Source organism: Rhincodon typus, chromosome 30 (genome assembly GCF_021869965.1).
Source record: "Rhincodon typus isolate 14 chromosome 30, sRhiTyp1.1, whole genome shotgun sequence".
Classification (NCBI taxonomy): domain Eukaryota; kingdom Metazoa; phylum Chordata; class Chondrichthyes; order Orectolobiformes; family Rhincodontidae; genus Rhincodon; species Rhincodon typus.
Window position 1 is genome coordinate 30941120 of NC_063361.1, and position 22060 is coordinate 30963179.

The window sequence follows — 22060 nt, forward strand, 5'->3', positions numbered from 1 at the left end:
AGCCTCTCTGCTCCTATGATGCTGCTTGGCCTGCTGTGTTCATCCAGCCTTGCACCTTGTTGTCTCGGATTCTCCAGCATCTGCAGTTCCTACTATCTCTTCTTCCTTTTCTCTATCTGGGTGTAATTACGCTCTGCCTTAGCCAAAGTCCTGGATGCCTGTGCTATTGGGTGTTCCCTTCTATTGGGCCACCTAATGAGCTAATACTTTCCCAATGCTGTACGGAGAGGAATCACATGTCAATACCAGATCTCCCTTGGGATCATAATGTGCCAACACCTTAGAGGGGGATTGCTGTTCCTTCACTTCCCTAAAGGCTATGGCTTGGCTATGAGACCATTTCCAAGGCTCACCCTTTTCTTTAAGAGTTGATGCACAGGTACTAGGATGGAGGCCAGTTTATGTATGAACTTTCTGTAATAGCTCACCATCCCAAGGAAAGACCTAAGCATGGGTACAGAGGTGGGAGCCGGGGCACCTTTGATCGCCCTCACTTTGTCTTCCAACAGGTGTAACCCAGTCTTCTCAACTCTAAAGCCCAAGTAAGTTATTAATATATCATCTCGATAAATGGTGACCTGGGGTAAAATGTTCTCCATCGTCCACTGAAAAATGGCACAGGCTGGTGATACCCGAAATGGCAGTCTTGTACAAACCCTTGTGGACTTTAAACGGGCACTACAGGCACTCTAGTTGGCAATTGGGGTCAGTGACATTTGGGATTGTGAAAACTGGTAGAATTGAAGAGAACAATCTGTGTCTTCTCAATGCTACCAAGAGACAGCTAGTTTATTGCACAAGGCTATGATACTGAATTTCAAAATTACTCTAGTTGCTTGTGAATTTCATGACTTGATTTACAGGAGATATTTCGTGTACCAAATATGGGAGATATCTTGCAATGCTGAGCAGGGAATTGACAGTGCATGTGTAATTAGAGAATACCCAGGAGTCTTGGATCAAGGTCAGTATCTGATTCTGGAATTCTATTGCAGTTAAAAGCAGTGGCTTGAGGAAATACATTTCAGTTGACTAGAATTCGATGTCAGGATCAGAAATTCACTTGGTTCAGGTCGGTATGAAGGCAGCGTTGACTGTTAGCTGGGCGTTAACGACAAATGGTATACAGATGGTAACGGCTGCAGCTCTGCACTGGAGGTGGTGTGACTCACTGAAACAGTTATGAGGCGCTCGCTGTTGCAACCCCTGCATCACACTGTGGCCCCTCTTGCCATGATGTACTTTGTGGGGATGTTGGTGAGAGAGAGGGTGCTGGGGGAGCATAGTGGGGGGTTTAAGCAGCACATTGCATTCTGTAGGAACACTTAGCAGAAGCATACAATGTCTTAAAGGGACATTATCCTCCAGAAATAAAATGTGTTTTGACAAATCTTTACTTTTGATATAAAAAACTATTTCAATATTGTGCAATCAATGCAGTGAGCTTTCATTTTTGAAGTTTTGGATAAAGAGATTCCGGCACAAACATTTGGAACCTGTATCTCATTACACTTTCCAGCTTTAGTATTTAACAGTATGTGTAACATCCATGCAATTGACAGTATTTCTCAATGAGTTGGAAGGGGAGGGAATTCTGAGCACAAAGAAGCATCACTGGTGCAAAGAAATGTCCAACTCCATAGACATAGACATAGAGCCATACAGCATGGAAACAGACCCTTGAGTCCAACTTGTCCATGCCAACCAGGTTTCCAAAACTGAACTAGTTCCATTTGCCTGCGTTTAGCCCATATCCCTCTAAACCTTTCCTGTTCATACATTTGTCCAAATGTCTTTTATAAGCCCACTGACGGGAATCTAGTCACTCCTGAGAAAGGAATAGTATACCTTATGGTATTAAAAATTAGCCACATGAGAATTTGGGTATGGAAGTGATAGAGGTTACAAAGCAGAAGTAAACGGATACTTTTCGGACTAGTGAGATGTAGTTACAAAAGTATTCCAATGATTTGTGTCGGGTCCTCTTAATTTCCTTTATAGACCACTGCGGCACTGAATTATACAGTGTGGCCAGCTGAGTGACAAACTGTAGGAGGACTAAGACCAGGTAGGTCTTAGGGGTAAATAAGGTAAAATCACCACCGTCTTAGCACATCATAGGGTTGCTGTCTCATTAGAGAGAGGGACAACTGGTAGTGTTTTCACCTGAGGGTCACCACACCTCGGGAGGGTTGAGGAGTAGTGTCCTTTACAGTAAATTCAGCCAGTGTGGGAATTGATGCCATGCTTTTGGCATCCCTCTACATTGCGAACTAGCCATCCAAGCTAATGGGGCAGGCTTATGTAATGTTCACTTCTACAGCAAGATGTGCAGTGGTATGCTTTTGGGGGAGAAAGGAACACGGAATGGCAAGGTGGTTCCATTCTTTATGGAGTAGAGGAATGGAGAAATTTTTGCAGATGGGTTCAACGACCTTTAATAGCAGGATCTTAGATACCAAAAATTATAAAAAGGGATTCTGAGGGGTGTAGATTCACATTGATTATAAAAGGACAGTGACAAATCTGTACCTGCGGAAAAGGAAAACCAATAGTGCATGTGCAGAGTGAACCTTGGCGAATCTAGAGAAAGGATGTTTTGAATAGCTGTTATGGAATTTGGCATTTGTGAGACAATGACTTGCCAGCAAATGTTGTAATCCATTTTAACATTAAGATCCAACAGGTGATGGGCAAGGGAAGTCCATAGGTCCACAAGAGAATCATAATGCATGGTGTCTGGATAGTGTGGCCTTCGGACGCCTTGTTCTTAAGCTGCCAGTCTTACTTAGTAACACTCTGACATCCAAATCAGAAGGTTGCAAGTTTACGACGCACTGTGAAGACTGATCGTTCAGTGCAGAGGGAGTGATGCACTGTGTTTTAAATGATGTTAAACTGAAGGACCATGTGCTGTAGCTGGAGAAGTAGGCCTTTCAGCCCATCAAGACCAATCTGCCACACCAGGGCTGATCTGATCATCCTCGATTCTATTTTCCTGCCTAAATCCCCGATACCTTTCATTCCCCCTGTGGATTAAAACTGTCTATCTCAGCTTTGAATACACGTAATGACACAGCCTCAACAGCCCTCTGAGGTAAGGAATTCTCAAGATTCACCACCCTCCGAAAATAACTTCCTCCTCATCTGCGTTTTAAAGGGGTGACCCCTTACCCTGAGATGGACTCTGGTCCGAGACTTTCCCAGAAGGAAAATAACCTTTTCACATCTACTCTTTCAAGCCCCCTCGAAAGCTTTTGTGATTCACTTTCTTCCTAAACCGAGTAAAAGCCCAACCAATGCACCCTGTCTTTTGAATCCACCAAGGATTAACCTCGGATCAACTCAGTGAGCCTTCTGTGGGCTGCATCCAAAACCAAAATATCTCCCCCTTGGATATGAGGACAAAACTGTTCAGTCTTCCAGCTGTGGTCTGACCAGTGATTTGTATAGTTTTAGCAAGGCATCCATGCACTCTATTCCCTTTGAAATAAAGGTCAACATTGCATTTGCCTTCCCTATTACCTGCTGAACTTGGATGCTAGCTTTTTATGACTTGTGCAGTAGTTCTGCTCAAATCAATGTGAAATGCCATGGCACTGCTCAGATTTCTCCAAGTAAGGCACCTCCTTACCCCCAACCAACACAAAAAGAAATTACCTGGGTAGTTTTTTTTCATTGCTGACTGTGGCAGGGTGTTTGGTCCCTGTACAACAGGACAGGTGTACATTGGGGCAGTTAAAAGCTGGTGATGGTTAATGGCAAGAAATAAAGAAGTAAAAACATGGTTGTGCGTGGACATTATGTGATACTATACACTAGTTAAGGTAAACCCAAAACAGAGGGGTTTTTATCACGAAGAAATTGCACTGGGGCAAGAAAAATACTTCTCCTGGAAACAGAAGCAATTCATGATTCTCTTGAACAATGGTGAAGAGAGGACTCCAACTGTATAGAAAGTAGGATGGAGCCCCTGTTTGCATTCGGAATTCCAGAAAGAAGTGCCAAAGGAGTTATTTCAGCAAGGAGTCGTAAAATATTGAACAAAAACGAAGTTGCTGAAAAAACTCAGCTGGTTTGGCAGAATCTGTGAAGAAAAAAATCAGAGTTAATGTTTCAGGTTCAGTGACCCTTCCTCAGATGTAAAATATTGAAGTTTCTGCACAACATTGCAGATATCACTTCAAAACCATGAAATGATTTAGGTGCAGTAAATTACTGCTGAAAATTATTAAGATGATTACTATTGAATAAAAGCTGTAAAAGCCATTAGTGTGAATTGTTGAACAGTTAATTTCTGATCAATATTAAGTAGCATCTCCTTTTAGAGAGACTGATTATTACAACCTGCAGTTGATGCCACATTTGGACAATGTCAAGTTTCACTCGAGCATTTATCTAGTCTATGAATTTTCTGTTTGTTCTGTACTCTCAAGCATACAATAGAAATTTTTACCTCCCGGTTTGATGATGGTCTCTGGTTCTATTCACACTGGAATAATTTCATTAGTCACTGACCCTGAGCTATTCAACTATTTAGCTTGCATTCAGCCAATTCCATTTTGAGGCTATTATTTTTGAACTCTGGACTAAATGTAGGATTTTCTGTGAACCACTCGCACAGTGAGCTAATTGCCCAAGTTCAAAAGATTACTCATGGCTGTGTAAGAAATTCTGGCTTGTCCAATGGAAAAGGTAGCTAACAGGTCAAATTTAGAGATGTGTACAATTTGAAGGGAAGAAGGTTTTGTTTCAGCCTTGATTAAAAGCTTCAGTTTGGATTTTTAAAACTCTCTTAGCCTTTACCAAGGCGTCAAGAGATGCCCAGAGCAGTCAGTGAGGTCAGCCCTCAAAGCAGCTGGGGAAGGATTAAGACATCTCCTTCTGGCATGTGCCTTTGCAAAGGAATTCTGGAGAAAGATGCAATGGTTTTTATTGAGGTTTGACCCGAGCAGCTCTGTGACATGGTACTCTGTGCTCTACGATCTGTACCCCAGCACGAACACGCAGACAAACATTGAATGTGCCTGGAGGACCATCAGCTCGGTGAAAGATGCTCTTTGGTCTGCCCGAAACGTGTCGGCCTTCCAGAGCAAGGAACTGACCCTGATTTAGTGTTGCAGACTGGCACATTCTACGGTCCAGGGCTAAGTGCTGAAGGACACACTAAAACTTTGGGCAGCTTCCGCCCAGGTGCAGTGGGGAAAGAGCACAGTCTGAGGTCTTCCTGCTGAAGGTAAATGGGAGTCCATTCAGTTATTGGACCCTCCTCATGCATCCAATGCATGTAAATATAATCTGGTCCAAGTAAGAGATGCCTTTGGTTTGTCTGGATAGAGTCAAATTCCAATGTTTGTTTCCTTAATATGCTACTATACAGACTCAAATTGTGTGTGGATTTTTATGAATAAATATATTTTTGAAATTAAAAACAAGTTACAAAGTTTTGGGGGAGAGAGCTGGGGAATAATTGCTAAGTGAAAATGTAGTGAGTGTGGTGTAACACCTGTTCTAACTTGTTGGCTGCAAAAGAAGGCAGGATGTTAGTTCAGGAGGATATGAGGAGAGTTGCCTCTTTGGTACCTCCTACCAGAGGATGGTAAGTGCTACCTGCTTGTGTAAATGTAATCTGTAGGATGTGGGAAGAGACGCGCAAGAAGAAAAAAAATCATTTCAAGGAAACTGGCAAAGTGAGTCGACCTGCCAGTGATCTGCATTGTATACCTCTGTATAGATGTCCTGAGGTTGCATACCACAGCTGTTGTCTGCATGATGCACATTCTCCTAACCCTTGTACAAATCTGCCAACTCTTTCACTGCAGTTTGTACTTGCCTGTCACGCTGCTGGGCACAAGTACTGTGCAAAATTGAAGCCTTAACAAACGAAGCTCTCCCAGGATCACAGCATTCCCATCACCATAAAACCATTACAATCTAATGCATATTTGGTTATTGATACCCCAGGTTAGCCTGCATAATCCATGTCAGCTCCCAGCACCTCTAAACCACATTTTCGATTCCAAGGGCCAAATGGCCTACTTCTCCTCCTAGCTCCTATGTTGTTCTTATCTCACATGGAGATGGGTGCATGCCAACCCTACAGTACTGTCTCCATTGCTGCTAAGTAGATAACAAAAGTACAACTCGTCTGAGTTGTCCTAATAATTTGAGGAAGATCTCCGCATCTAGGGGTGGGTGGGTGGCTGCTTGGACGACAGTGTTGGTACAACAGCAATGACTTACATTTACATAGCACCTTTTGAACAAAGCATATCATCTTACAGTTCTTCACAGGAGTAATTGTCAAAACAATATTTGCCGTTGACTCAAAGAAAATATTGTGACAAGTGTCAAAAAGCTTGGTCAAAGAGTTGGGGCCTCAGAGGCAGGGATCTTTAGGTTGGGAACTCTATAACATTGGGTCTGTGCAGCTGACCAGTTACTGGTCAAGCCCATGCAACTCTTAGTTCTATAGCTCTCCTTGGGCAAGACAAATTCCAAAAGCGATTTGTCCGTTTTAATGGTGCCACAGCTGCTTTAGCAATGCCTTCCAAACCCATGAAAGCTGGAAAGACGAGGGCAGCAAATGCGCGGTTCAGCACCTCCAAGGCAGTGGTGACAGGTAATAACTTTGCTGGCATCTCCTACATCGCATAAACGAATAAAAGAAATTAGAGGGCCTTAGAAGTTGCTGCAGAATGCCAAGATTCTGTGTGCAGTGCATCTGTTATTGTGTTAGGTTTGGACTGTTTGCATCTCTGTAAGGGTGTAAAATGTTGCTATGTATTTCTGTTGAATGTGTTTGGAGAATGAGGAATATATATATTGTATTTATTGTGCATTTAAAGTTTTGCCCTAATGTTCAAATGGCTGGTCCCAGATCTGAACCGCTGGTCTTTTGTTTGAGTTAATCTTGGTTGCTGAACAACACTTAGAGTCAAGATGACTTGGGCATCCTGCATTGCCCAGTTATTGCCTGCTCAAATGAGAACATGCAAAGAATTGGTCAGAGTGAACCGCAAAGGTTCCCACAGTCGAGTAGCCCATCAGCCCTGGGAATGCTGGCCTCCATGACTCTGGCCACTGGCAAATATCACTGCTTGTCAGGAGGAGAATGGAGAACATTGAGAGAGACAAAATAGAGCAGCATTTCTCCTCGTCTTCCCCCTTCATAGTTTCCAAACTGTGGTTCCTCCCAGCTGACCTTTTGTTTAAGTAGGGTTAAACCAATTTCAAATGCTTGAGATGCTTAGTTGCGCAGGAACTCAATGAAGAAAAACATCAAGAAGGAAAGGAATTCCTGGCTTATTTTGATGACTTCAGCACGTAATGTAACACAAGCCTTGCGCACACATGTGCATGCACATCGAACACTAGGAGACACATGTATTGATGCCTCCAGGAAAAAAAAAGGCGCTTGCTGTTACTACGACAGTTGCTTGGATTCCAAGCAGCGAATCAGATTATGGGACCAGCGTCAACTGCTGTGAGCTATTTTGAACTAAAGCCTTGAAGCGAAGCTGGATTGTCAACTTGTGCCTTCTCCTCCATTTAGTAACGGCTTGCTCTGTCCTGTTCTGGAAACTAAGGCTTTGTGGAGTGCACTTCCGCTGTGGGAACTGTGTAGTTTTTCCTGGCACCTTCCTTCTTCAACAGAGTGAGAGTTGTTTTGAGGAAGCAGAATATTGCAAGCGTTTTTGCCAGAGAAGACAAAGCAAGAACTAGAGAGAAGTGGAAGCTATAAGAGTAGATCCATGTACAAGCTGGATGTGGAGATGTATCTTTATGGGCTTGACGATTCTGAAGTGGTAAGTTGCTTTCAAAATGAAAATTAAATATATTAATTACTTCATATGTTTCAGCTAATAACTTATCTACTTACATACTGATGCGTCAGTGGATCAATAGAAAGTGTTGCAAGCTTTAAGGATGTCCAGTGCTGTTTGTAGTAGTTTGTTGTTTCTGGTCATTGACACTTACTCATAAGGTCCTGTTGCTGTCCACTGTCAAGGTTGAGAGGTCTCTGCAGGCATCCAGTGGGCCTTTATTTTAATCAAGATCCCATCAAATCTTGTCACATTCAAAAGGGTCTAACCTGCTGACATTGGGATGTCCAACCTGTGGCCATTGGCTATGGTGGGGTATGGTTACCTGGGTGACAATGCAGTCTGACTTGAGCTCATGTGGAGAAGGCCCAACTCACTTAAAGTAGGACAGTATTTGACTTGAGGCGTCCTGAGAAAAACTTTGGTTTGAGGCCTGTTATACTCCGTTGAATAGTCATACCAAACACTATCAACCCAATCGTCACTGAGGAAGAATGCTGAGGTCAATTCGGCTGACTCCTTCACTTTTATCACTGGAGGTGCCTGATTTTGGTGTGCACCCCAGTGCAGTTTATTGGCTACAACAATCCAGATTGTCCTTGCTCATTGGCCTGAAGCTCTGAAATTCCCTTTCTAAACCTCCCCACCTTACTCCAGCTCTTTCTTCCCTTCATGTTACTTTAAAGCTACCTCCTTCTGGCCGAACTTTTGCTTGCCACATGACACAATATTTAATTTATTTATTGTCACAGGAATTTTGTTGCAAAATACAGTGAAACGTGTTGTATAGTGTCATCACTCTCCAGCACCATCTTAAACATAGGGGGGGGTTAAAAGTCAAAACATAGAATATAGAGGCAGAAAAGCAAAGAAAACGTGTTCAGTTGTGAGGTTTTTCTTGTTAAGTGCTCCATCATGGGCCATGGGCCTGGTGGTCAGGCACGAATCCGTTCACTGTGCCATTGCTGGAACAAAAGTTGCCACTCATCTGTGCCATCTCGCCTCCACTGATGCCCAATGCCACTGAGTCCACACTGGACCTCGCCAATACAAATGCCACCGATACCACACCAGCCCAAACTCAACTCCATCGCCACCATTTCGGGCCCATCTCACCAATACAGATGCCACCGATACCACATCAGCCCAAACTCAACTCCATCGTCGCCATTTCGGGCCCACCTCACCAATGAAGATGCCACCGAGTCTCGTACTGGCCCAAACTCCTCTCCCCTACTACCTCCTTGAATTTTTGCCGGACGCAGACGCTGCTGGGAACCCAAACGCACCCACTGCGGCAGCAGGCATGAGTCAGCACTAGGACCGCCTCGTCAATGCAGAAACCACCAGGAACCCAAACTCGCGACTGCCATTAGCTACAACCCAGCTCTTCAACAAGAGGCAAATAAAGTAAGAGGGGGAGAAAAGAAAAAAGTGGACGCAGATGTGCCCCAGGCTTGGAGGCCTTACTCCACTGCCATCTTACCAGGAAGGTGTCTTTTTGTGTCAAACTTTTTTGTCCTGCTATTATGCGGAATGTTTTTACTGTGTTAAACGTGCAAGGTAAATGTGTGATGTTCTTTTAATGCTGTTCCTACTCAGTTATTACAGAAACTGTCCGACCCCCATTGTCTGTCTCTCTCTCACAGGGGAGTGAGTCCTCCTCAGTGTCTAGGCTAATGTTTGTCCCTCGACCAACATCACTGAGCAACAGAAGGTGTAGCCTTTCCGTTCATCGGAGCTTGTTATGCACAAATTGGTTGCTGCATTTCTGACATTAGTACAATGACATCCTCAAAAGCACTTAGTGGCTGTAAAGCTCTTTGGGGCATTCGGAGATCATGAAAATGCTATATAAATGCAAACCCTTTGTCATTTTTATGCAAGGATTTAGAATTCTCAGATACAAACAAGTGGAATAAGAACGAGCCTTCTCTGCCATTCGATTAAAATTGTGACTGATTTTGATTTTAACCTTAACTCTGCATTCCTACGTATCACTGATTTTATCTTTTCTTTAAATCTTTCATCCCTTTGGTAATCATGAAATATCTATCTCTGCGTTAAAAATATTTAAAGATTCTGCATCAACTGCATTTTTGAGGAAGGAATTTGGAAGATACCAATATTCTGAGAGGAAAAAAAAAGTTTCCTCCTCTGTTTTAAAAACATATCCTCTTTATTTTAAAACCGACCCTTTCACTCCAGGCGTGCAAAAGATGAAAGAAAATGTTCGATACAGACATAGTAAGCTGGAGAAAGTGGAATTGATTCTCCTTGTCTCAAGGGTGACACAAGGATAAAGATATATGCGAATATATTTATTTTTTAAAGTTACATCTGATGTACACTCACCATCCAGACTTGAAAATATAGCATTGGTCCTTAAGTGTCACTGGGTCAAAATCCTGAAACTGCCTCCCTAAGGGCATTGTGGGTCTACCTACAGCACATGGGCTGCAGCGGTTCAAGAAGGCAGCTCACCACCACCTTCTCAAGGGGCAACTAGGGATGGGCAATAAATGCTGGGCCCAGCCGGCGATGCCCACTCCCTACGAAGGAATACGAACTTCCCGTGAGTAACCGGGGGAAAGAGATTTATTTGCAGTGAACAATTTAGCTTATTGGCCTTAAAAAGTTGCAGGATCGAGGAAAAGCTGTTTTGACCCAATTGGGAGAATTGGGATTAATGAAGTGGCCAGGAATATGCCCATTCAGAGTTGCCAATCCTGCCCTGAACATAAACGTTCTTCATGGCCTGCTGCTAAGTCACTGGTGGCCAAATATAGTGACATATTCAAAGTATGTTGCATGAACTCCAGTTTAGCCTCACACCAGGCTGGATAAAGGGAAAGCCTTAATGTGGTGGTGGGGGGGTGACAGGCTGTTCTGGTATTTAACCCTCTGACCCATTGGGTAGAAAACTAGTCAACAGCCAGTTAACTACCAAACTGCTTTTGAACTGTATGAAAGCTCTCCAGCTGTCTTTTTCTTCAATCCCCAATTCCTTGTACAGAAATAGAGGGAGACAAAGGGAGAAATAGCAACATTAAACTGGGTCATTCCATTCAATGGCTTGATTGATAAATCTCTGTGACAAAAATAAGTGTTTCTTTCAAATATGGGGTGTGGACATGCCCGATATTTATTGTCAGCCCTTTAAATTGTCCTTGAGAAGGTATTGGTTAGTCACTGCCTTAAACACAACTAGAAGGCAGTAGGGAATCAACCGCATATTCGGATATAGATCCAATTATGTAAGAATGGCAAATTTCCTTCCCTAAAAGACATGACTGAAAAACACAGTCCGATTCATTCAACCCTCTGCGAGTGCCATGTTGTAAGAAAGATATAACTGCATTAGAGAGAGTGCAGAAGCAACTTACAATGGTTCCAGGGGGTGAAAAATCTCCAGTTGTGAAAATAGATTGTTGTCAGAGAGAAGGTTTGATAGATTTCCAAACCCTGCGTGGGCTGGATAGATCAGAGGTGCTCACTTGCTAAAGGAGCAGGAACGAGGTGCACAGGAAGCAAGGATGATCTGAGAAATGGTTTCATAGGATCCCTACAGCGTGGAAACAGGCCAATCGGCCCAACAAGTCCCTCATCCAGACCGATCCCCCTAACCTTTTCCCTGTAGCCCTGCATTTTCCATAGCTAATCCACCTAATGTACACACCCCTGGACACTACAGGTAATTTATCATGGCCAGCCTACCTAATCTGCACATCTTTGGACTGTAGGAGGGAATCAGAGCACCTAGCAGAAAGCCACACTGACAGATGCTCAAGGGCAGAATTGAACCCAGGTCCCTGGTGCTTGGAGGCAACAGTGCTAACCACTGAGCCACCGTTTAACTTGCCAAGTTTTTCACTCAGTGAATAGTTAGGGTATGGAATGCACTGCCTGGAAGTGTGGTTCAGGCAAATTCACTTGAGGCATTCAAGAGAGCTTTGGATGATTGCTCGGTTAGAAATAGGGTCCAAGGTTATGGAGAGGAGGGGGAATAAAGCAGGAAATTGGCACCAGATAACCATGGATGCTTGAACAGCCATTGCAGGCATGATGGACCAAATGGCCTGCCTCTGTCATTATATGATTTTTCACCATTTCTAATACTAGTTTATTTTTAACACCCAGGTTTTAGTTAGTTCAGCATAAACGCTCCAGATGTCATGGTGGGATGTGAGTTAGCGAAACTAGCTCATCAGGCTGAGCAATGCCTAATAATACACAGGAGCAGTGAGCAATTCCAGCCCCAAAGTCCCTGGAGAATTTCACTCATGAGGGCAGTCGGTCAGAGAAAATGCGCCTTGTGTAACCAGCCCAGTTGGACCAGGAGTTGAACCTCGAATCTTTAGCTCTGAGGGCAGGGGAGGTTATCCACTGTGACACAGAACCTTGGGCCTGAACATGTTACTGTGCAGTAAATCTCTGTGCAGTCTTTCAGCTTCACTTGATGTGCAAATTGGACAATAACTGGCCATAAAGCTTTTAGGAGCAGCGTTTACTGCAAATACAAAACGTATTACTCCTGTGCGTAAACTTCAATTAGAACCATAAAGCATGGAGTGGGTCTTATTCTTTATGGCATTTTTTTTCAAACCGGTTTCAAGTTCAGGAGATAAGCACAAGGAAAGAAATGGTTTGTGTAAATTAAATTAATATATTTTAGTGAAGACAGCATACTCTTAAGTATATGGGAGTTGGTGCATAGATCAGCTCTACTCATTGAGAGTAAATGCCACTTAAGCAACATTAGTGGATAATGAATGATATCAGTACTTCAGCAATCTTTTAATATCGTATGACCAGAGCATTACCAATAAATATACCTTTTCAGAAGTTTCTCTTGTTTTCCTTTATTTCTCCTGTTGCGCCCAGTGGGGCATGAGGCAATCAAAGCAAATGCTTATTCCTGTTGCATAGCTACTTTCTCCTGGATTAAGGGTTTTGTGCAAAAATCGAAGGAAGACCTCCCTTTGTGGTTTGCTGGGTAAATAACTGCATAAGGTGGGACCAAGACACACGGACCTGAAAATATTGTTCAGTGTGAACTGAAGTCCACCTTGTTTATAAAAGGATTTTCCCCAGTTTCACTTCCCCATTGAGAAGCCTCACTTTATGGTACACGTTGGGGATTCACTTGCTCATTGCATCATTCATCAATGCTCATGTCACACAATCTGTGACCATATTTTCCAACATGTAGCTATTTTATAACCAACCTGTTCAGGGATGTAATAACCTACCTCAGGAGCAAGTGGGACTTGAAAGCAGGCCTCCTGGTTCAGAGGCAGAGCCAGCACCACTATGCCACTACATTTCCAATATGGTGAGATTTCAAAGCCATTGTTTGCTGAGCTAACATTTTTTTGATCTCCGTCTGCACAGGGTCACTGTATTGTTTGAACCTTGAATGTTTAGAGGGGAGCAGAGAATGGGGTTACCAGTTATATCTGCTCTAAGTGTCTGGCCATGCAACATCCAAACATAACAAGGCAACATTTAGAGGGAGCATTGGTAACTTGAGTTGGTCATTGAAAAGATGGTAGATGTTATTAAGCCTGTATAGGTTAAGGATACATTGGGTCATTTCAAGTCTACTGGCCATCCATTATTCCATCTGTAAGAGTCCAACTTGGGGTCTGCTTGGATCAGAGGATGAAACTGCTTTTATTTAATCTGTTGAATTCTGTAATGCCAACCGCTATAGTTGTTTTTCTGCTCAGTTGCTGCCCGCAAGCACTCTCCCTCTCTGCCAGTGGCCTCTGCAATCAGCGAGAAGGAAAATCTTACATTTGTAGAGATCCTTCCATAAGATTAGGCCAGCACTTTAACTATAGAAAAGTAAGGAAGGTTAATTGAACAAGTGGAAAATTTTGATTTGTACCAAATAGAATTTTAAATATTCGAGAACAGTGTTTCAAAATGGATGCATTGTGATTAATTTCTTTGAAAATATACTTTGACAGGTAAAACAAAGGTAAGATAAATAACCTAGTACCATCAGTGTGAGCGCACAGTTAGTAATGTACTTAATAACTTATTAATACTCTCTGCTTCCTTTCCACTTGCTGACACTCCCACGCATTGGCCCTCCCTCCCAAGTGCCTTGAGATGGCAGTGAGAAGGAGAAAGGGAACAAGTGGAAGGGGGAAGGGAGGAAGGAGGGAGAGAGAGAGAGAGAGAGAGAGGTGGTGGGTGGGAGGAGGTCAGTTGGCAGGAACAGGTTAGCAAATGGAAGGATCATTGGGCAGGAGGGAGGCAGCGAGCGGGACAGTCAGTAGGTGTGCTGCAGATAAAATGTAGGAGCTATAAACAGCCCACCAATCACCAACCTTCCCTCTCATTTCTCCTGCTTCTGTCTGGAGCTGCCCTGCTCCATAGGTAATGGTGACTTCCAGAATCAGTGTGTCTGTACTCTGATCTGGAGGGCACCATGCCAACCACATCATAAATACCCAGGTTTTAGGCTGTTGCAGAGTACAATTTGAAGGGCCTTCGCTCTGGAAATGTAGGAAAAGATTTTTTTCTGTTGGATTTGACTTGCAGGTAGTGATCATGTCCACTGTGCCTCTTGATGGACAGATCCAAATTGTCTGTCCAGTAGGACCTCTACAGCCATTGGGAAGGACTTTTTCTGATGACTTTCCCTGTGATTGACAGCAGGGAGACTACTCTGTAGTTACCACAATCAATCTTATCGCCTTCCTTAAAACTGATCACTGCTCCAGCATCTGGAAAATGCCTTAGCTTGCTTTTTCTCCGGATGCAGGAAATGAGGTATCTGAGAGAGCATCTTAACATGGATTCTGCATGCCATTGGCTGGCTTTGGTTCTTAACTGTTGGATGGTCTTTCAACCTTGTGTGGGAATGGAGTTGTGGTGGGAAGCATGTTGGGGAACCATGTCGAGGGCACCCACGTTGAGGACTGAGTCTCGGATGAGGGGATCCTCAAAGTGCTTTTCCAGTGAGTGTTGACATCTTCTCTGTCCTTGATCAATGCCACTTTGGCCTTTGGCTTTCACTGGAGTAAGACCTTGGGTGCTTGGGCCATAGATGGCCTTGACAGCGCTGAAGGATCCACAGGGGACCTGGCTGTTGGTAAGTTGCTGGATTTCTTGTATTCCTTTCCACTTGTTTCCCACTTATTTGAGCTCCAGCCCATTGTCAGTAGATTCAAAATGAGATTTTAGGCTAAACATTAGGAAGATAAAGGGTCACTACACCGACTCCTGCCTCACAACAACCACCCCCACTCCCATCACTTCTGCCAAGATTCACAGTGAGCCATTAGACAACATGCATCAATTCCTGGTCGTACACAACATTAACATTGGTAAAAGGAGACTAAAGGTTAAATTGTTTTTTTTTTGTCTCACACGCAGAGCTAGGATGGCAGGCAAGAGACTCCCTACAATGAAGGAGCACCATTTTATGCAGCATGAGAGCAGAGTACTGATTGGCTGAGTTGTCATCGGCATAGAGATGAAGCATGATGCGCAAAATGGTGCCCCTTTGTTCAAGTTTGTTTCTTGTCCCCCTGTTCCGATGAACGCAAGTCATAAAGCTTTATGGAATGTCTAAGGATCAATTCTCATACCTTAGGAGTCTCCTTTTCAACAAGGGTGGGTGTTGATGATGAATTTCAACATGGCCCCCAGAATGGCAGCACAGCATTTGATCATGTGAGGGACAGACATTTTGATGAGAGAGACCTCAAACCCAACATCAAGCTCATGGTTTACAGGGCAGCAGCATTACCAGACCTTCTGTGTGAACAAACAGTAATATCAAAAAACTGAGGATGCTGAAAATCAAAAACTAAAACAAATTGCTGGGAAAACTCAGCAGGTCTGGCAGTATCTGCGCAGAGAGAGTTAACATTTCATGTCCAGCGACTCTTGGTCAGAACTGCTCCATCAGTTGTAATGAAGAATTGCTGGACCTGAAACATTAACTCTGCTTTCTCTTCACAGATGCTGCCAACCCTGGAGTTTTCAAGCGGTATCTCTTTTTTGGTTTCTGACCTGTGTACGTTGGCTGTGGACAATGTACAGTTAACGTCCAGGAGAAATATTATCAGTGATACCTCTGCCTCTGCAAACTCCGACAAAACCACTGACAGTTTAGGAGTTCCACTATCCGTGTCCTGTCTCAGGCCAACGTCTCCACTATCAAGTCCGTGCTTACTACCAGTTGCCTGTGTTGGTTGCGCCAAATAAAAGTTTTGACACAAAAGTTCCAAAATAAGCTTCTGTGCTGTAAGCTTCATCATGTCACAGCAGGCAGTCAGCAGGAGGACAGAGGAAATACAATGACATTCCTGAAAACCTCCCTGAAAAATTGCAACATTCTCTCCCACCGATGGGAATCCTTTAGAACAACAAAGAACAAAGAAAATTACAGTACAGGAACAGGCCCTTCGGCCCTCCAAGCCTGCACTGATCCAGATCCTTTATCTAAACCTGTCGCCTATTTTCCAAGGATCTGTATCCCTCTGCTCCCTGCCCATTCATGTATCTGTCCAGATACATCTTAAATGACGCTATCGTGCCCGTCTCTACCACCTCTGCTGGCAACGCGTTCCAGGCACCCACCACCCTCTGCGTTAAGAACTTTCCACGCATATCTCCCTTAAACTTTTCCCCTCTCACCTTGAAATTGTGACCCCTAGTAATTGAGTCCCCCACTCTGAGAAAAAGCTTCTTGCTATCCACCCTGTCTATATCTCTCATGATTTTGTAGACCTCAATCAGGTTCCCCCCCCACAACCTCTGTCTTTCTAATGTAAATAGTACTAATCTACTCAACCTCTCTTCATAGCTAGCGCCCTCCAAACCAGGCACCATCCTAGTGAACCTCCTCTGCACCCTCTCCAAAGCATCCACATCCTTTTGGTAATGTGGCAACCAGAACTGTACGCAGTATTCCAAATGTGGTCGAACCAAAGTCCTATACAACTGTAACATGACCTGCCAACTCTTGTACTCAATGCCCCATCGATGAATGAAAGCATGCCGTATGCCTTCTTGACCACTCTATCCACCTGCGTTGCCACCTTCAGGGTACAATGGACCTGGACACCCAGATCTCTCTGTGCATCAATTTTCCCCAGGGCTTTTCCATTTACCACATAGTTCGCTCTTGAATTGGATCCTCCAAAATGCATCACCTTGCATTTGCCTGGATTGAACTCCATCTGCCATTTCTCCGCCCAACTCTCCAATCTATCCATATTCTGCTGCATGTCCAATCTATCTATATTCTGCTGCATTCTCCGACAGTCCCCTTCACTATCTGCTACTCCACCAATCTTAATGTCTTCTGCAAACTTGCTAATCAGACCATCTATACCTTCTTCCAGATCATTTATGTATATCACAAACAACAGTGGTCCCAACACGGATCCCTGTGGAACACCACTGGTCACAGTTCTCCATTTTGAGAAACTCCCTTCCACTACAACTCTCTGTCTCCTGTTGCCCAGCCAGTTCTCTATCCATCTAGCTAGTACACCCTGGACCCCATGCGACTTCACTTTCTCCATCAGCCTACCATGGGGAACCTTATCAAACGCCTTACTGAGTCCATGTATATGACATTTACAGCCCTTCCCTCATCTATCAACTTTGTCACTTCCTCAAAGAATTCTATCAAGTTGGTAAGACATGACCTTCCCTGTACAAAACCATGCTGCCTGTCACTAATAAGCCCATTTTCTTCCAAATGTAAATAGATCCTATCCCTCAGTATCTTCTCCAGCAGCTTCCCCACCACTGACGTCAGGTTCACCGGTCTATAATTACCTGGATTATCCTTGCTACCCTTCTTAAACAAGGGGACAACATTAACAATTCTCCAGTCCTCCGCGACCTCACTCCTGCTCAAGGATGCTGCAAAGATATCTGTTAAGGCCTCAGCTATTTCCTCTCTCGCTTCCCTCAGTAACCTGGGATAGATCCCATCCGGACCTGGGGACCTGTCCACCCTAATGCCTTTTAGAATACCCAACACGTCCCCCCTACTTATGCCGACTTGACCTAGAGTAATCAAACATCTATCCCTAACCTCAACATCCGTCATGTCCCCCTCCTCGGTGAATACCGATGCAAAGTACTCATTAAGAATCTCACTCATTTTCTCTGACACCTCGCATAACTTCCCTCCTTTGTCCTTGAGTGGGCCAACCCTTTCTCTAGTTACCCTCTTGCTCCTTATGTACGAATAAAAGGCTTTGGGATTTTCCTTAACCCTGTTTGCTAAAGATATTTCATGACCCCTTTTAGCCCTCTTAATTCCTCATTTCAGATTGGTCCTACTTTCCCGATATTCTTCCAAAGCTTTGTCTGTTTTCAGTCGCCTAGACCTTATGTATGCTTCCTTTTTCCTCTTTGCTAGTCTCACAATTTCACCTGTCATCCATGGTTCCCTAATCTTGCCCTTTCTATCCCTCATTTTCACAGGGACATGTCTGTCCTGCACTCTAATCAACCTCTCTTTAAAAGCCTCCCACATATCAAATGTGGATTTACCCTCAAAAAGCTGTTCCCAATCCACATTCCTCAGCTCCTCCTGAATTTTGCTATAGTTGGCCTTCCCCTAATTTAGCATTCTTCCTTTAGGACCACTCTCGTCTTTGTCCATCAGTATTCTAAAACTTACAGAATTGTGATCACTATTCCCAAAGTAATCCCCTACTGAAACTTCAACCACCTGGCCGGGCTCATTCCCCAACACCAGGTCCAGTATGGCCCCTTCCCAAGTTGGACCATTTACATACTGCTCTAGAAAACCCTCCTGGATGTTCCTTACAAATTCTGCTCCATCTAAACCCCTAACACTAAGTGAATCCCAGTCAATGTTGGAAAAATTAAAATCTCCCATCACCACCACCCTGTTGCTCCTACATCTTTCCATAATCTGTCTACATATTTGTACCTCTATCTCACACTCGCTGTTGGGAGGCCTATAGTACAGCCCCAACATTGTTACCGCACCCTTCCTATTTCTGAGTTCTCACTGCTCGACTCCTCCATAGTGCCCTCCTTCAGCACAGCTGTGATATCCTCTTTGACCAGTAATGCAACTCCTCCACCCCTTTTACCTCCCTCTCTATCCCGCTTGAAGCATCTATATCCTGGGATATTTATTGGCCAATCTTGCCCTTCCCTCAACCAAGTCTCAGTAATAGCAATAACATCATACTCCCAGATACTAATCCAAGCCCTAAGCTCATCTGCCTTACCTACTACACTTCTCGCATTAAAACAAATGCACCTCAGACCACCTGTCCCTTTGCGTTCATCATCTGCTCTCTGCCTACTCTTCCCCTTAGTCATACCGACTTCATTATCTAGTTCCTTACAGGCTTTAGTTGCTACCTCCTTACTGTCCATTAACCTCCTCATTTGGTTCCCATCCCCCTGCCACATTAGTTTAAACCCTCCCCAACAGCGTTAGCAAAAGCACCCCCTAGGACATTGGTTCCAGTCCTGCCCAGGTGTAGACCGTCCGATTTGTCATAGTCCCACCTCCCCCAGAACCGGTCCCAATGTCCCAAAAATCTGAACCCCTCCCTCCTGCACCATCTCTCAAGCCACTCATTTATCCTGCCTATGCTTTCATTTCTACTCTGGCTAGCATGTGGCACTGGTAGCAATCCTGAGATTACTACCTCTGAAGTCCTACTTTTTCACTTGGCTCCTAACTCCCTAAATTCTGCTTGTAGGACCTCATCCCATTTATTACCTATATTGTTGGTGCCTATATGCACCACGACAGCTGGCTGTTCACCCTCCCCCTTCAGAATGTCCTGCAGTCGATCTGAGACATCCCTGACCCGTGCACCTGGGAGGTAACATACCATGGAGTCTTGTTTTCGACCACAGAACCGCCTATCTACTCCCCTTACAATCGAATCCCCTATGACTATAATCGAATCCCCTATGACTATAACTCATTAACTATGACTCTTTTCCAAGGCCAAGCTTGAGAAGGAGCAATGGCAAAGGATCCAACTGTCACAAGCATCTCTTCAGGGCCAGGAACAAGCCCAGCACAAACAGCAGCGAGAGTGTGCAAAAACTTAAGCATCCCACTCACTAGCTCCTTCAAACATGACCTGTGGCTAAGATAGTAGGAACTGCAGATGCTGGAGAATCTGAGATAACAAGGTGTAGAGCTGGATGAACACAGCAGGCCAAGCAGCATCAGAGGAGCAGGAAAGCTGACGTTTCGGGCCTAGACCCTTCTTCAGACCCTTTTTCCGGACTCAACATTAACTCTGCTTTCTTCCCACTGATGCTGCCAGAACTGCTGAGTTTCTCCAGCACTTTCTGTTTTTGTTTCAGATCTTTCTGCGTCCACAGTTCTTTGCTTTATCCTGTGTTACGGATGCCCATTTGAGCATAAATTTACTGACAAGGACACAAAGGATAAAACCCCCATTCTCAGTGGAGATGGTGCCAGGTGATATGTTGGGTTCGGCTGAGAGAGAGTACAAGGGGACTTTGTTTAAAGAGAGCACGTCCAGCAGTGCAGCTCTCCCTCTGTACTGCTCAGGACTTCAACTTAGTTGTGCTCAGGTCTGTCATGTTGGACTAGACCCATCAGCGTTTGGTTAAGGTTTAGTGAAACGACTGCTAATGAATATCATAATGCCTTCGATTGAGTTAAGGATGATAATGAAAAACTGTTTCCCTTGGTCGATGGTACAACAAGGAAGGGTTACAGATTTAAGCTCTTGAGTAAAAAGTGCTTGGAGTATAGAATGCCTACAGTGGTGGAAACAGGCCATTCAGCCCAACAAGTTCACACCACCCTTCCGAAGAGGAGCATCCACCCAGACCCATTATCCTACCCCTGATTTCCCATGTCTAACCCACCTAACCTAAACATCCCTGCGCACTATGGGCAATTTAGCATGGCCAATCCACCTACCCTGCACATTTTTGGATTGTGGGAGGAAACCAGAGCACCCGAAGGAAACCCACGCAGACACAGGGAGAACGTGCAAACTCCACACAGACAGTCACCTGAGGCTAGCATCAAACCCGGGTCCCTGGTGCTGTGAGGCTGCAGTGCTAACCACTGAGCCACCGTGCCACCCTGACTGTGAGGCAGATGTTTTTATGTGAGAATGACGATGATCTGGAACCCACTGCCTATGATGGTGGTGGAAGTGAGGACAATAAATAATTCCAAAAGGAAATTGAATAGACCCCTGTGATAAATAAACCTGCAAGGCGTCTGAGGCACAGAGACATTAGGGGCAGCACATTGGCTCAGCAGTTAGCACTGCGGCCTCACAGCACCATGGGTTTGAGCCCACCCTTGGGTGACTGTCTGTCTGTCTGGTGTTGCACATTCTCCCCGTGTTTGCGTGGGTTTCCTCCGGGTGCTCTGGTTTCCTCCCACAGTCCGAAGATGTGCAGGTTCGGGTGGATTGGCCATGCTAAATTACCTACGGTGTTCAGGGATGTGGCAGTTAAGTGGGTTAGCCATGGGAAATGCAAGGTTATAGGGATGGAGTGGGTCTTGGCTCAATGGGCCAAATGGCCTGCTTCCACACTGGAGGGATTCTATTCAATTCCCCTAGGGAGAGTTGGGACCAAGTGCATGGTTGGTCCATCGAGCCAAACATTATCTGCCTGCGCTGTAGTGACTGTGAGACAATGACAACCAAAAAGGACATAAATAGTGTTGAGAAGAACAGCTGCTCATTGACAGGCCCTGCTGGTTTATCACTGGCAATCCAGCAGCAGGTGGTCATAAACTTCACTGCAGCTGATTGAAATCTGTTTGCAAGATATAAATCTTGGGTCCCTGAGAAAAATCCGTGGCCCAGTCTCATGTTGTCATCACGTTTGGTCAAATGCCCAATCCAGAAAACAAAGATCCTGACTGAGATCCAAATCTTTCCTCCTGCCTCAATGGGGAGGTTTGCAGTTTACTCACAAAGGAATTGAATAACAACTTCCATTGAGCCAGTACAGTCACAGTGGCTGAACGGCTTCCTTCTGTGCCCCAGGCTTCTACTATTCCAGGAAAGGATGAACAGGCTGGGGCTTTTTTTCATCTGTTGAAAAGTGAAGGCTGAAGGGGAGATCTGAACAAGACCTTTAAGGATAGGGGTAACAAGCTGTAGAGCTGGATGAACACAGCAGGCCAAGCAGCATCACAGGAGCAGAAAGGCTGACGTTTCAGGCCTAGACCCTTCATCAGAAAT

At 44.5% G+C, this 22060-nt stretch overlaps 1 protein-coding gene across 4 annotated transcripts in view; it reads left to right on the top strand.

The window, feature by feature from the left end:
• cacnb1 (calcium channel, voltage-dependent, beta 1 subunit) overlaps window positions 1-22060 on the top strand; it is a 254622-nt gene that overhangs the window by 161466 nt on the left and 71096 nt on the right. Inside the window, exon 1 of one of the 4 annotated variants that reach the window (XM_048614765.1) lies at window positions 7708-7808. The exons of the other annotated variants lie outside the window; for them this stretch is intronic. Coding sequence (XP_048470722.1) covers window positions 7755-7808 — 54 coding nt within the window. The 5' untranslated portion in view covers window positions 7708-7754. Of the gene's footprint in view, window positions 1-7707; window positions 7809-22060 lie in introns of those variants that run through there. 4 annotated transcript variants of the gene reach the window in all.